Source organism: Aspergillus clavatus, genomic scaffold (assembly GCF_000002715.2).
Source record: "Aspergillus clavatus NRRL 1 1099423829802 genomic scaffold, whole genome shotgun sequence".
NCBI lineage: Eukaryota > Fungi > Ascomycota > Eurotiomycetes > Eurotiales > Aspergillaceae > Aspergillus > Aspergillus clavatus.
The window spans coordinates 682,745-695,753 of NW_001517097.1; the positions used below are offsets into that span (position 1 = coordinate 682,745).

At 52.5% G+C, this 13,009-nt stretch overlaps 6 protein-coding genes across 6 annotated transcripts, besides 1 other annotated feature; 3 read left to right on the top strand and 3 right to left on the bottom strand.

Annotated features, from left to right (window-relative positions):
• The first annotated feature begins 341 nt into the window (after positions 1-341).
• Positions 342-374: a microsatellite.
• Positions 375-805: 431 nt separating this feature from the next.
• Positions 806-3,911, top strand: ACLA_035600 (plasma-membrane proton-efflux P-type ATPase; the record flags this gene model as incomplete). The annotated part of the gene is made up of 3 exons (XM_001270782.1): positions 806-1,196; positions 1,275-1,498; positions 1,560-3,911. The coding sequence occupies 3 exons, from the start codon at positions 806-808 to the stop codon at positions 3,909-3,911; spliced, it is 2,967 nt and encodes a 988-aa protein (XP_001270783.1).
• Positions 3,912-5,996: 2,085 nt separating this feature from the next.
• Positions 5,997-7,190, top strand: ACLA_035610 (putative pectin methylesterase; the record flags this gene model as incomplete). Its single annotated transcript, XM_001270783.1, has 4 exons — positions 5,997-6,293; positions 6,340-6,597; positions 6,650-6,789; positions 6,824-7,190. 4 exons carry the CDS (start codon positions 5,997-5,999, stop codon positions 7,188-7,190), a joined length of 1,062 nt encoding a protein of 353 aa, XP_001270784.1.
• Positions 7,191-7,318: 128 nt separating this feature from the next.
• Positions 7,319-7,948, bottom strand: ACLA_035620 (uncharacterized protein; the record flags this gene model as incomplete). The annotated part of the gene is made up of 1 exon (XM_001270784.1): positions 7,319-7,948. One exon carries the CDS (start codon positions 7,946-7,948, stop codon positions 7,319-7,321), a length of 630 nt encoding a protein of 209 aa, XP_001270785.1.
• A 536-nt stretch (positions 7,949-8,484) lies between these two features.
• On the bottom strand, positions 8,485-9,399 carry ACLA_035630 (transcription elongation factor DST1; the record flags this gene model as incomplete). Its single annotated transcript, XM_001270785.1, has 1 exon — positions 8,485-9,399. One exon carries the CDS (start codon positions 9,397-9,399, stop codon positions 8,485-8,487), a length of 915 nt encoding a protein of 304 aa, XP_001270786.1.
• Positions 9,400-10,698: 1,299 nt separating this feature from the next.
• ACLA_035640 (GTPase-activating protein RNA1) lies at positions 10,699-11,961 on the bottom strand (the record flags this gene model as incomplete). Its single annotated transcript, XM_001270786.1, has 1 exon — positions 10,699-11,961. The coding sequence occupies one exon, from the start codon at positions 11,959-11,961 to the stop codon at positions 10,699-10,701; it is 1,263 nt and encodes a 420-aa protein (XP_001270787.1).
• Positions 11,962-12,423: 462 nt separating this feature from the next.
• Positions 12,424-12,839, top strand: ACLA_035650 (copper metallochaperone COX17; the record flags this gene model as incomplete). Its single annotated transcript, XM_001270787.1, has 3 exons — positions 12,424-12,451; positions 12,570-12,631; positions 12,699-12,839. The coding sequence occupies 3 exons, from the start codon at positions 12,424-12,426 to the stop codon at positions 12,837-12,839; spliced, it is 231 nt and encodes a 76-aa protein (XP_001270788.1).
• Between the last annotated feature and the right edge of the window lie 170 nt (positions 12,840-13,009).

The window sequence follows — 13,009 nt, forward strand, 5'->3', positions numbered from 1 at the left end:
AGAGTGCAGAGAGACTGTGCATACTGCAAATTTGAGTCCTCTACCAGTACCGAGACAGCAGCACACACACGAAGTACGGAGTAAGTCAGTAGAGTAGTCAGCGAAAGGAAGCTGTATGGCGCGGTATGATACCATATCACCATGGTCTTTTAGGGAAGAGTCAGAGTTTTTCCGGCATTCTGGGCCTAAACTGCTTTCAGCAAAGAATCCACTTTTGCCCAGTTGGAGAAGAAGACTGTAGAGGGAGACAGAAGAAACTGGGCGTCCCGTTAAGCAGAAGACTGTGTGTGCGGTTTCTGATCATGAGAGAGCGAGAAAAATTCAAAATTCAAAAACTCAAAAAATAAATAAATAAATAAATAAACAAAAAAATAGAGAAAAAAGAAAAACAGTCCGAGGGAAGAGGCAAAGAGCCATATTCACTCTAAACCTTCGAAGAAGATGTGGGCGACCCAGACTAAACTATTCCCGGCCATACCCACTCCAGAACAAGGATTTGGGGTTATTTTATTTTTTATTTCTCAAGAAAAAAAATAGGAAACCAAAAAAAAAAAGAAAGGAAAAAGTGGGCTTACGCACAGGGAAGGTCGCCCGTTAGAGCTTGAGAGACGTGTTTGTGCTGGTCCCGTGCAAATCACCCCGAATATTAAAGGATACATTCTCCCTTCCCCCTCGCCTTTGTTCCCCTCCTTCTTTCTCTTCTTTCTTCTCTATAGGAATATTCCGACTCTTGCCATCCTCGTCATTTCTTGTTTGCATCTGCTCATATCGTTGGGTTCCGAAGGCTGTGTGAGCCGAAGCAACAATGGCGGAGCGGAGGATCTCCTATGCTCCCGACGTCGAGAATGGCGACCATTCTCGTCACGCTGAGAACGATGGCAACCTTGATGAGTACTCTGCCCTGAACCGTTACATCTCGACTGCTCGTGATGGCCGCCGCGGCTCGACCTCCAGTGCCGGCGCACGCAGCGTCCAGGAGAAGAAGAAGTCTGGTTTCGCTTTCTGGAAGAAGAACACTGAGGAGGACGGCGCCTTTGTCTGCCCTGATGAGTGGCTCGACACCGACATGCGCACTGGTCTCGCCTCCAGCGAGATTGAGCACCGTCGTAAGAAGGGTGGCTGGAACGAGCTGACGACCGAGAAGACCAACTTCTTCGTTCAGTTCATTGGATATTTCCGTGGTCCTATTCTCTATGGTATGTTGGCATGATCCCAGGAATGCAGGAATTTTCAATTTGCAAGAATACAATACTGACGAGCTTCGTTTCTTCCAGTTATGGAATTGGCTGTTCTGCTTGCTGCTGGTCTGCGTGACTGGATTGATCTCGGTGTCATCATTGGTATTCTTATGCTCAACGCTGTTGTCGGTTGGTATCAGGAGAAGCAGGCTGCCGATGTCGTCGCTTCCCTGAAGGGTGATATCGCTATGAAGGCTATTGTTATCCGTGATGGTCAGGAGCAGGAAATCCTTGCTCGTGAGCTCGTCACTGGTGACATTGTAAGTGGACTGTATCTCGTATCGGAATTTTTGCAATTGCTAATCGTTGTCTGCTATTCAGATCGTTATCGAAGAAGGTACCGTCGTCCCCGCTGATATTCGCCTGATCTGCGACTATGACAAGCCGGAGATGTTCGAGACCTACAAGGAGTACCTCGCTACCGCCAACGATGACACCCTCAAGGAGAAGGATGATGAGGACGATGAAGATGGCGGCATTGAGGCCCGTGTCGGTGTCTCCCTCGTTGCCGTTGATCAGTCCGCCATCACTGGTGAATCTCTCGCTGTCGACAAGTACATGGCCGACACTTGCTACTACACCACCGGTTGCAAGCGTGGCAAGGCCTACGCCGTTGTCACTGCTACCGCTCGTCAGTCTTTCGTCGGTAAGACCGCTGCTCTTGTCCAGGGTGCCAAGGATCAGGGTCACTTCAAGGCTGTCATGGACAACATTGGTACTACTCTGCTGGTTCTCGTCATGTTCTGGATTCTCGCTGCCTGGATTGGTGGTTTCTACCGTCATCTGAAGATCGCTACCCCCGAGGACGAGGACAACAACCTGCTCCACTACACTCTGATCCTGCTCATCATCGGTGTCCCCGTCGGTCTGCCCGTTGTCACCACCACCACTCTCGCTGTCGGTGCTGCCTACCTCGCCGAGCAGAAGGCTATCGTCCAGAAGCTCACTGCCATCGAGTCCCTGGCTGGTGTTGACATTCTCTGCTCTGACAAGACTGGTACTCTCACTGCCAACCAGCTGAGCATCCGTGAGCCCTACGTCAACGAGGGTGTTGATATCAACTGGATGATGGCTGTTGCTGCCATTGCCTCCAACCACAACGTCAAGAACCTCGACCCCATTGACAAGGTTACCATTCTCACCCTCCGCCGTTACCCCAAGGCCCGTGAGATTCTCTCCCGCAACTGGGTTACCGAGAAGTACACTCCCTTCGACCCCGTCTCCAAGCGTATCACCACTATCTGCACTTGCGACGGCGTTCGCTACGTCTGCGCCAAGGGTGCTCCTAAGGCTATCCTCAACATGTCCCAGTGCTCCGAGGAGGAGGCTGCCAAGTTCCGTGAGAAGGCTGCTGAGTTCGCTCGCCGTGGTTTCCGTTCGCTCGGTGTTGCCGTCCAGAAGGAGGGCGAGCCCTGGCAGCTGTTGGGCATGTACCCCATGTTCGACCCCCCTCGTGAGGATACTGCCCACACCATCGCCGAGGCTCAGGTTCTCGGTCTGTCGGTTAAGATGTTGACTGGTGATGCCCTCGCTATCGCCAAGGAGACTTGCAAGATGCTTGCCCTTAGCACCAAGGTTTACGATTCTGAGCGTCTGATCCACGGTGGTCTTGCCGGCTCTGCCCAGCACGACCTCGTTGAGAAGGCTGATGGTTTCGCTGAAGTTTTCCCCGAGCACAAGTACCAGGTCGTCGAGATGTTGCAGCAGCGTGGTCACTTGACTGCCATGACTGGTGACGGTGTCAACGATGCTCCCTCTCTCAAGAAGGCTGACTGCGGTATTGCCGTCGAGGGTTCTACCGAAGCTGCCCAGGCTGCTGCTGATATCGTTTTCCTTGCCCCTGGTCTTTCCACCATTGTCGATGCCATCAAGCTTGCCCGTCAGATCTTCCAGCGTATGAAGGCCTACATCCAGTACCGTATTGCCTTGTGTCTCCATCTCGAGATCTACCTTGTCACCTCTATGATCATCATCGATGAGACGATCAACGCTGATCTGATTGTGTTCATTGCCCTCTTCGCTGATTTGGCCACCATTGCCGTCGCCTACGACAATGCTCACTACGAAATGCGCCCCGTCGAGTGGCAGCTGCCTAAGATCTGGGTCATCTCCGTTGTCCTCGGTATCTTGCTTGCTGGCGCCACCTGGATCATCCGTGCTTCTCTCTTCCTGGACAACGGTGGTATCATTCAGAACTTCGGTTCTCCCCAGGAAATCCTCTTCCTCGAAGTCGCTCTTACTGAGAACTGGCTCATCTTCGTCACCCGTGGTGGTAAGACCTGGCCCTCGTGGCAACTGGTTGGTGCCATCTTTGTCGTCGATGTGCTCGCTACCCTCTTCTGTGTCTTCGGATGGCTTGCTGGTCCTTACCGCCAGACCAGCCCTCCCAGCCACGCTGAGTTCTCCCCCAACGGTCATGTCGACATTGTCACCGTTGTTGTCATCTGGGCTTACTCCATTGGTGTCACCATCATCATTGCGGTTGTATACTACATCCTGACCATCATCCCAGCCCTTGACAACCTCGGCCGCAAGACCCGCTCCAAGGCCGACACCAAGATCGAGAACCTCATTGGTCACCTTTCCAAGCTCGCCGTCGAGCACGAGAAGGATTCCAGTGGCAAGTCCTACTACACCCTCGGTGCCCGCGCCGAAGTGGAGGAGGATGAGTAAACGCTTGATTACTCTACTAATATCTCATCTGGATATCACTTGCGCATACATGCATAGGGCTGGGCTACGGCTGGTTACCTTTTTTTAACCGTATTATAGACCTTTTTTTCTTTTATTATTTTGTCTCTTCATAGAGTCAATTTCTTTTCTTTACATGTATGTATGTCATTAATAGTGGTAAATTTACTCAATCAAGCCATTTCAAGAAGCTACTTCTCTGCTCCATTCTCATAAGTCATCACTTAACCAACTATCGAAGTCTTTCCTCTACTAAGCACAGCTCGCATGACTTGGGTAATCCCAGCAGACTTTCAGCTTGGTGACGCCGGTTGGGCGATTGTCTGGCATCCCAGCTCTCATCTCCCCAGCTCCGAGCTTACCCCTTTTTTATTTTCTTTTTAAATCAGATAGTCCGTCGTATCTGCCTTGGCCCACTCTCATGCCGATAGTAGTTCCAGTTCTCCAGTAGCCCACAGGCTCAGTCCAGGAACAAGTGGGCGCTTACCGGGCTAAAACTGAGACGATCCCACTTGGTGTCCGGAGTTTGCCCGAAAGAGCGTCTGCCGAGGTAGCGTTCCAGTTTCCCAGCGGCTGGTCTGATCGAGCTGCAGCGCCCGATCGTCATTTGCGGCAGTAGTGCTCTGCTAGTCGGTGTCTAGCTTGAGAGCTCTCAAGTAGCTCCAGTGGACCAGCTCGCTGTGTTCGTTGGCGCATTCCGACTTCAGAGTTTCTGTGCCTGAGTTGCAAAAATAGTGAGCATGACGCTTGGGTTTTGTGATTCGCCGGTTGAACATGGGTAGATAGCTCTCTGCTTGGGGGCTTGAGCTTTTTCTCCATTTTAGATTGCGTTTTGCTCTTTACCCCCACCTGGTGGTTGCGTGACTATTGGACTTGGTCGTAAATGAGGTGGACAGGTGCAATTTGCCTATACTGTGTACGTATGACTATGGAGGGAGTCGTTATTGGCTAACCTGTGGATAGGAACCAGGAAATGGCCAGTGAGGAAATCTTGAAAGTCATTGATTGCGACTTCTCGAGCCGACTGAGCCGTGTGCCCGCGTCGGTCAATTTGGGATTGATTTGACTGTCGATAATGCCAGGAAGCAAGATAAGCGTAGTTGTGTGGTGCGGATGTCTCAAGTACAAAGTGTTGCACGACTTGATTTGGTAACCGGGGTCATGTGTCGATGCACTCTGCCTGAGGCAGCCAGGCAGAGCCGCACAAGAGAGGAGATCGATCTGTTTCCCGTCAACAGTCAATTCATCTCCAGGTTCAGCTTTACAATGACAATCATCTCTGTCATCCAGAACCATCGTTACCTGAATTCGCTGGACAGTATGCATTGACTCAAGACTTACTAGATTTGCCCTTCGAATTCGGAATGAAGGGTCTGAGCCCTGATCTTAAGCAACCATGGCTCAATCAATGCTTTGAGCTTGACAGTGGCTCTTCTGAGATTCTCCAATGAATTCTGTGCTTCTAACGCAATCGTCTTATTCTAACGAGACAGGAATGCCTCACTCCAAGGGCAATTCCCACCCATATGGTCATCATCTCCGATATGCCAACATCTAGACACAACTCAGTGTGATCAGCCTATGCTTGGACTAACCTGCGAAGTACAACGCATGAAACTTCCTGACAAGGACGGAAGATGACTTGCTACATGTCGTTTTGTGAGCGTTGTTGTCTACCGACACCGCTGCAATTGATCTCCGTGCTCACAGCCTGAAGCGACAAGGGCAGCAGAGAGGCTTTTCACCCCCGGGACGAGGAGTCTACATGCTATTGGACAAATGGCCCTTTTAACCTCTACCCCAAAGCCTTGAGAATGCTTGTAACACTGCCGAAGAGTCGTCAGCGTACGCCTCGAGATATTATGAGTTGGGGCCTCTTCCCGACCTGCTCAACCCCATTCTGTGCCCCCGCAATTTCTCCAGAGCTTCATTCAAGCGCATTGATGAATAGCCGCGTATATCGGGGTATATAAGGGAAGAGATGGTGATTCGATTGATTAGCAGGCTCAAGCTGGAAATGCCAACATCGGACTCGGACTCTGGTGAGGTCTGCATTGTCGAGGCAAGATGAAGTTCTATCTCTTTTTACTTCCGGTGGTTCTGCATGCTCTTCTTATCCATACGGCTGCTTTGCCGCCCTTGTCGCGTCGTGTTTGCCAGTCTTCCTTGAGAGATTGCCCCGAGGGAATTATTATTGTCTCCAAATCCCATCCTAGAGCCCACTTCTCTACCGCTCTGGCCGCAATTGAGTCTCTGCCCAATGATGAGAGCAAGCAGATCATCCTTATTCAGGCAGGTAGTTACACGGAGCAGTTGAATGTCACTCGCACCGGTCCCATCACTCTACTTGGCCAGACGGACAGCGTCACCGATGCTACCAAAAAAAAATGTGACCATAACCTGGGCACAGGCTAATCATGACAACACCGGGAAGAGTGTGGACAACGTCTTCTCGAGTGTGCTTGTGGTTGCACCCACGCTCGTGGCCAGCTATACGGGCTCGGGTCCGACGGGATATCCGGTGCCGGAGGATACGCCGTTCGGCAATGTCGACTTCAGGGTCTATAATATTGACTTTAGAAACACATGGGCAGATTACTCTGATGGGCCTGCGCATGCTTCCAGCCTCAGCCGAGCTAACGGTGGCTTCTATTCCTACCAGGATACTGTAAGTTTCGTTTAACCACTAGACTACCGAAACAAGATCTAACCGCGCACAGGTGTACGTCGGCAAGCTAGGAAACGCCTATTTCTATAAGAACATCATCGCAGGACAGACTGACTTCTTGTATGGGTTTGTTACCGCCTGGGTCCAATCGTCGGACGTCCTTCTACGCAACTGCGGTGGAGGTATCACGGCGTGGAAGGGCAACAACACCACCTTTCAAAACCAGTACGGCGTGTACATCGTACTCGACCGTCAATGCGGCAAATGCCTCCATTGCCCCAACCATCGCCGGCAAGTGTGCGCTTGGCCGGCCATGGAATAGCCTGCATCGGTCTATCTTTGCCAACGGCTACGAAGACGGCAGCATCCAGCCTAGCGGATACATTGACTGGGTTGTCTCGGGCGTAAGCCGGTTCAGCAATGACACGGTCATGGCTGAATACAAGGCCTTTGGCCCCCGGAGTCAACGCCACGGGCCGCAAAGAAGGCGGCGTTGCGATCGTGCTCGATACGAAGAAGTACAAGCGCTACAGCTCACCCAAGAGGGTATTCCAGACGCCAGATGGCAAGCCCGGAAACATAGACTGGATTGACTGGCACGCGGATCGCGCTTAGTTTCAATTAGAGGCGCGCACGAGACTAGTCCTAGGCCATCCAGTCTATACATTTCTCACTCGCCAAATGGCAATTTCTTTCTCTCTCCCTTCCCCTCCATACACCCTCAACCCCTCCCCTCATAAGCCCTTAGCCCCTCCCCAATCATATTCCCATGCCCTGACCTCCTCCTCTCCATCGACGACCTCGTCTCCTTGCCGCCATACTCCCTCTGCACCTCCCCCAACCGATTCATTCGCGCTAGATACGCCGCCCCCGTATCCGCCCAGACGCGGTACTCCTGCACCTTCAGCCCTTTCGCACCCCCACCCCGGCTCCCATGGTTATTGTTATTGTTATTCAGCCCCAGCTCCTCCGCCAACCCAATCCGATAACAGAACGTTTCATCCCAGCCCTGCCCGGTCTCCTTCCAGGTGAAGCGCGCCCGCCCACGCAGGCATACCGCCATCGCCACCGCATCCACAATCCACTCCTCCTCGCCGTCGAAACTCATGTTCTCGAACGAGAGCAGGTCCGAAATCAGCTCGAAGTACCGGCCCACCCCGTCGGTGCCGGTGAATGTGCGGCCCAGGAACGGCGCGAGGATCGGCAGTCCGTGCTCCTGTACCATCGGCAGCGGGTTGGTGGTGAAGTGGCTCAGGAGGACGGGGACGGGGGCGGCGGAGGCGAAGGCGTCGCAGAGGGCGGCGACGGGTTGGATGAGGGCGCTGCGGGAGTAGGTTTTGGGAATGTTCATTTTGGGGAGTTGAATTGGGGAGGTGAAGGTTGGTGAAGTGTAGGTTGATGATGATGGTGCTGTGTTGTGGTGATGGGGGAAGTTGGAAATCTGACATAAGTATGACGTCGGGTGTATACTTTTGTAGAGTTGTTGTTTGAATAGAGACACAGAGCCCGTGTTATTGCAAAGCAGGATATCGCAATAGTAAATCGTCTGAATCAGATCAAATCAACTCATTGGAGTTGGTTTACACAATTCAAGCCATGGCAGCGCAATCGCAGTAGGATTCATATCCTCTATCTACTCAATTAGCTAGCCCAAGAGAGGAAGGATCTTTAAGAAAGTAAAAAGATAACACCAAATGAAACATTCATCATGGGACTTTAGCCCTCCCACGCCCATGATGGAACCAAAGCAAGATTCCGTCTTTTTATAAATCCACTCAAATAACTCCGTGCCTGCCGGCAAAAAGACCACAACCACCTCGCAAATCAATCGAGGCAAACGGAAAACGAGACGCAAAACACCGGTCAGAAGACCGGGTAAGCAGGCAATTACTGCCGCCATGATTTTCCACAGTTCATACACGTACAGAACAAGGTCATCGGTTCGTCTGCACTGCGCGTTTGCGCCTCGGTGTAGGTGACCTTGCGCTGTCCGCACTTGCCGCACTGCAGACTGGTACTGATGCTGCGCTCGGCCTGCGCGACCATGGCCTTGTCCATGTTCTCCTTCTGGATCTTGCGGTCCTGCTCCCGCTGCTCGGCCGACTTGAGCTCGTCGTACGTCATCTTTACGAATTGTTCGGGGGTTACGTCGTTCGCGAGGACGCGTGTGCGTAGCGTCGGGTTGGACTTGTTCTTGAGATTCTGGTACAGACTGCGGATCTTTGTGCGGTATTGCTCCTTGGTTTCTGGGCCCAGGGCGCTGAACGCCGCCGCTTCCACCGCGCAGGCCTTGGACAGAACTGCGCGTGGGGACTCGGTGGAGTTCAGGCAGAGCCCGTCGTACATGAGCCCGATGCAGCTGTCGCGGATCTTGTTGGAGGTCTGGTTGACATCCACGCCGTCCGCTTTCCAGGTCCGCTTGTCCGGGGGAACAGACAGCTTCGACATCTTATCCGATGGCGTTGTCCCGGCGGGCGACGCGGCGCCATTCGGGGCGGGACGCGGCGATCCGCTCGATCGCTGGCTGACTGATGGCGACCCGCTGACCTTTTGTTTGTTGACCTCGTTCCGCCATTTCGAGACGATCTCGCTAGATAGACGGGCGACTTCGGGCGACTTGTGCTGTTTAAACTTGTTCACGATGATGCCGACGCGAGTTGACCGCAGGAGATCCTCCGTTGCCTTCACGCCTGACTGTAGTTCCTTCAGCAGTGATACGATGGTAGCCGCTGGCTCATTTTGCGTGGCGGCCTTTGTCAGAGCTTTAGCCTTAAGCTCAATTTCCTTCGCTTCGAGCGCCATGGTCGAGAGCACGGATGTCGTTGAGAGATGAAAGGGAGGGGAACTCGGCGGCGGAACTGCACCTGCACCATATTTAGCATGGCCATTCAAGGAAACCTCCATCGCGCATCATCGAAAATAAGGAAAACAGAAATCAAAAAAGCACTATCGCGTAAACAACAATGAAAACCATAGATACATGCGTGCCATCTCAATGAATTTCCCCGCGACAAATGTACTCTTCACTTTCACGGCACATCCAGCAGCACATGCCCTCACCTGTGCGTCACTGAGTACAATGGCATGCCCCAAAAAGAGATGCGCCTTCGATATTCCAAGTACAGCGCACAAATGGAGTGACAGAAGCGCACGAAAATAGCTCGATGAAATACCAGAAGAAAAAGGGATTGCGGGACCGACTCACCTTCAGTGACCTAAATGGCAGCCGAGAGTGGGCGGGCTTCCAGCAGAGAGAAGGGCTGGAGTAATCGCGACTAGGTAATCTGACAGATTTATAACTGACAGGCCAGCGGGAAGGACAATGTTGAAGGATATGAGAAGCCGGCGGACAGCGGACAAGTAGTTGAAGATGAAGCAATTGGCGAATCTCCGCGCCAAGACCGGCGTTGCTCTTTTCGGCATTTCCCACGTGCCCAGTTGTCATGTTGAGGCGGTGGCATCACAGACAACCCCGATCAGCAACGAGCCATGTACGCATCAGATCGTCGGATGAGGCTCAGTGTCTCACTTTTATGCTTCTAGGAGACGTAAATACTCGGTAGATATTGTTTTTGTTTCGGCTCCTCAGTTACTCGAATAGAGAATACTGTTTCAGGCTTCGAGAGTGGATGATTCCATCTCCAATGGCCGTTGCACATCTATTCATTCGCTTTTCACCATTATATACATAAGTAAGGGTAGTAACATGAGGCGTGGGATGGTCAAAAATGTCAATGGGCATAATTCTATCCACCTATCTGTGCAGAATCAACACGGTGTGAACGCTATGGGTAGGGCTTCAACGCAAGGAATGCGACCCGAATGTGGTCGCATACAGTGATGACTCGCAAGCGGGAAGACGTCAAATGGAGCTTGCAGTGAAGGGATTCAGCTGTCTTGGCTCCAAAGATGTCCCCGACTCGAGGTCGGTCTGAATATCATCGGTCAAAGTGATGCAGGCCTTTTCAGACCATGTCATCGGCCATAATCAGAGATGAACGACCTTCAGGAAGCGAGCCACCAAACTATTGCAGAGTCGGGGAATAAGGGGGAGGGTAAATTTCAGGGTCGTAGACAACGAGTGCAGGGCAAGCTGTACTTTTAAAGAGCAGTCTTTCCCAGAGCTTCCGCGAGCTCGTCGACATCCTTGTCCTGTCTTTGAGCGACCTTCTCATCTTCGGCCCGCACGTTCTCCTTAAGGAACTTGTCGGCCTTGTGCTCCTCCTCCTCCTCTTCGGCCTCTGCCTCAATGTCTTCGTCCTCCTCTTCACTATCCTCTTCGAGCTCATCCAGCTCATCAACGCCCCACATGTCCTCCGGATCATCGTCGGTGCCGTGCTCTTCCTTGCGAGCCTCCAAGATCTCTTGCAACTCGGTCACGTTCGGATCGTCTTCGAGAAACTTGTTGCCATTGAGCTCGATACGGCGCAGAGAAGGCAGGGCGGTCTTGGTGGCGTGCAGGAACTGCTTGACACCCTCAGCAGTGATGTCGTTGTATTGCAGACGCAGGGTCTGGATCTTCTCGTTCTTGCCTTCGGCCAGCGCCTGTGCGACCTTGACACCTCCTCGAGCGGAGAGCAGACAGTCGCCAACACCGAGCTCGCGCAACGAAGGCCATCCAGCGACGACACCCGCAAGAGCTGTCGATCCCATGACGGTGAAGGTGTTATCCTGCAAGTCCAGAACCTCCAAGACGCCAGCGTGGCGAAGACCCTCCTTCAGCAGCAACGAGATGCCCTCCTGGCGGATGCCGTTCTGAGTCATCTTGACGGAGCGAATGCCTGCAGCATGTACCTTGTATGCACGTGCCCATGCCTCCATACTGCCATTCTCCAGTCGGTTCCGTCCGCAGACGATGCTCTCCAGAAGAGGGACCTCCTTGCCAGCCTTGCGGGCCTCTTCCTTGCGCTCTGCGAGCTTTGTGAGCGCATCGGCAATCAGTGTTCCGGCAGCGGGACCCAGACCGTTGTTGTTCAGGATCAGATGGCGGAGAGGCACGTGGCGCGAGAGAAAGTCGACGAGGGGTGCCTGGGTGTTCAGACCGAAGGCATTGTCGGAAAGGTTGACGGTGTGAAGAGTAGATATCTCGAGGAGCGCATTGAGGAGCGCGGCAAGGGCTTGAGGGATCTCGGAGAGCAAACGTGAGGTGAAGATATCGGCAAGGTCAGCGACTTCGAGGTTTTTTTGCGCAACAAGGACGGAGGCCAGACGCTCGGAGGCCGGTACACCGAGAGTGTTACCACCAAGGCGGATCTCAGTAAAATCAGTGCTATCGAGCAGTGGCTTGATATGGGTCTCGATATCCTCGGCGGTATCCAACTTGAGGCCTTTGCCCTCAAGCGAAAAGACCTTTGGAGGGGCCATGGTGGGGTAGAATCAGGAGAAGACGGGGGATTGACTGAATGAGATGCAATCCAAGAAAAAAAACACTGAATGATCGCTAATGTGTATACACGTGGAGCAGCTCTATTCCAAGTCACTGACAAGAGAAAAACAGGTTGAGTGGGAGAGACAACTCTGCAACTTGACGGAGGGGCAAGAGAAAGAAAATCCCACTTGACTCCACGATCTCTATTATTATTCTTTTCGCCGCCTCAAAGAAAAGGCAAAAACAAAGAAAAATCCCCGGTCGGGCTCTCCGGCTGCCCATCCACACCAACTGCGCTGTTTCCGAGGCATTGCGGCCATTAATCAGCAGTCCAGCATTTGCTTCCTGTCATCATTTATTGCCTTGCAAGCGTGCTACATACCTGCTGAACACTCCTTGATTCATTCATTCCCTTCATATTTCTTTTTCTGACCAGACTTCATCTCCAATCTGTAAAAATGTCGTGGCTCTTCGGCTCCTCCAGCGGTAAGTGCTCTCAGATCTTTCTCCGCATGTATCACCCAGAACTATATCCCATCACCACATCCACCGATTTCGTCCATACGCTGTCGGAACGACACAATTAACCCAAAATCCCCTTTAGGCACCGCCGAGAAGGCTTCCGCGCCGGCAGCTACCGAATCAACACCAGCCGAGAAACCCAAGGTGAGCAGCGCACTATCCATCCCACCATCTACGTCTGAGCATCCCATCTGACCACTGTTCCTCACAGCCCTGCTGCGTCTGCAAGGCCGAGAAGACGGCCCGTGACGACTGCATGCTGTTCTCGAAGACCGACGATCCGACGCAAGAGTGCAAACCGCTTATTGAGCAATACAAGGCTTGCATGGCTGGATACGGCTTCAAGGTTTAACCGATTGATACCTCTAGAACGGACTAGGTCAAAAGTGGTGAATGTTGGCCGTGATACCAGCATTGGTCGTGCATGATCTGTATCTGAACAGCGAGTCTGCGCCGGAGCTTTTCAAGCGACGGTCGAATGGATATATGCGGCTATACTATGCCTCGGGTGTTATTTATGGC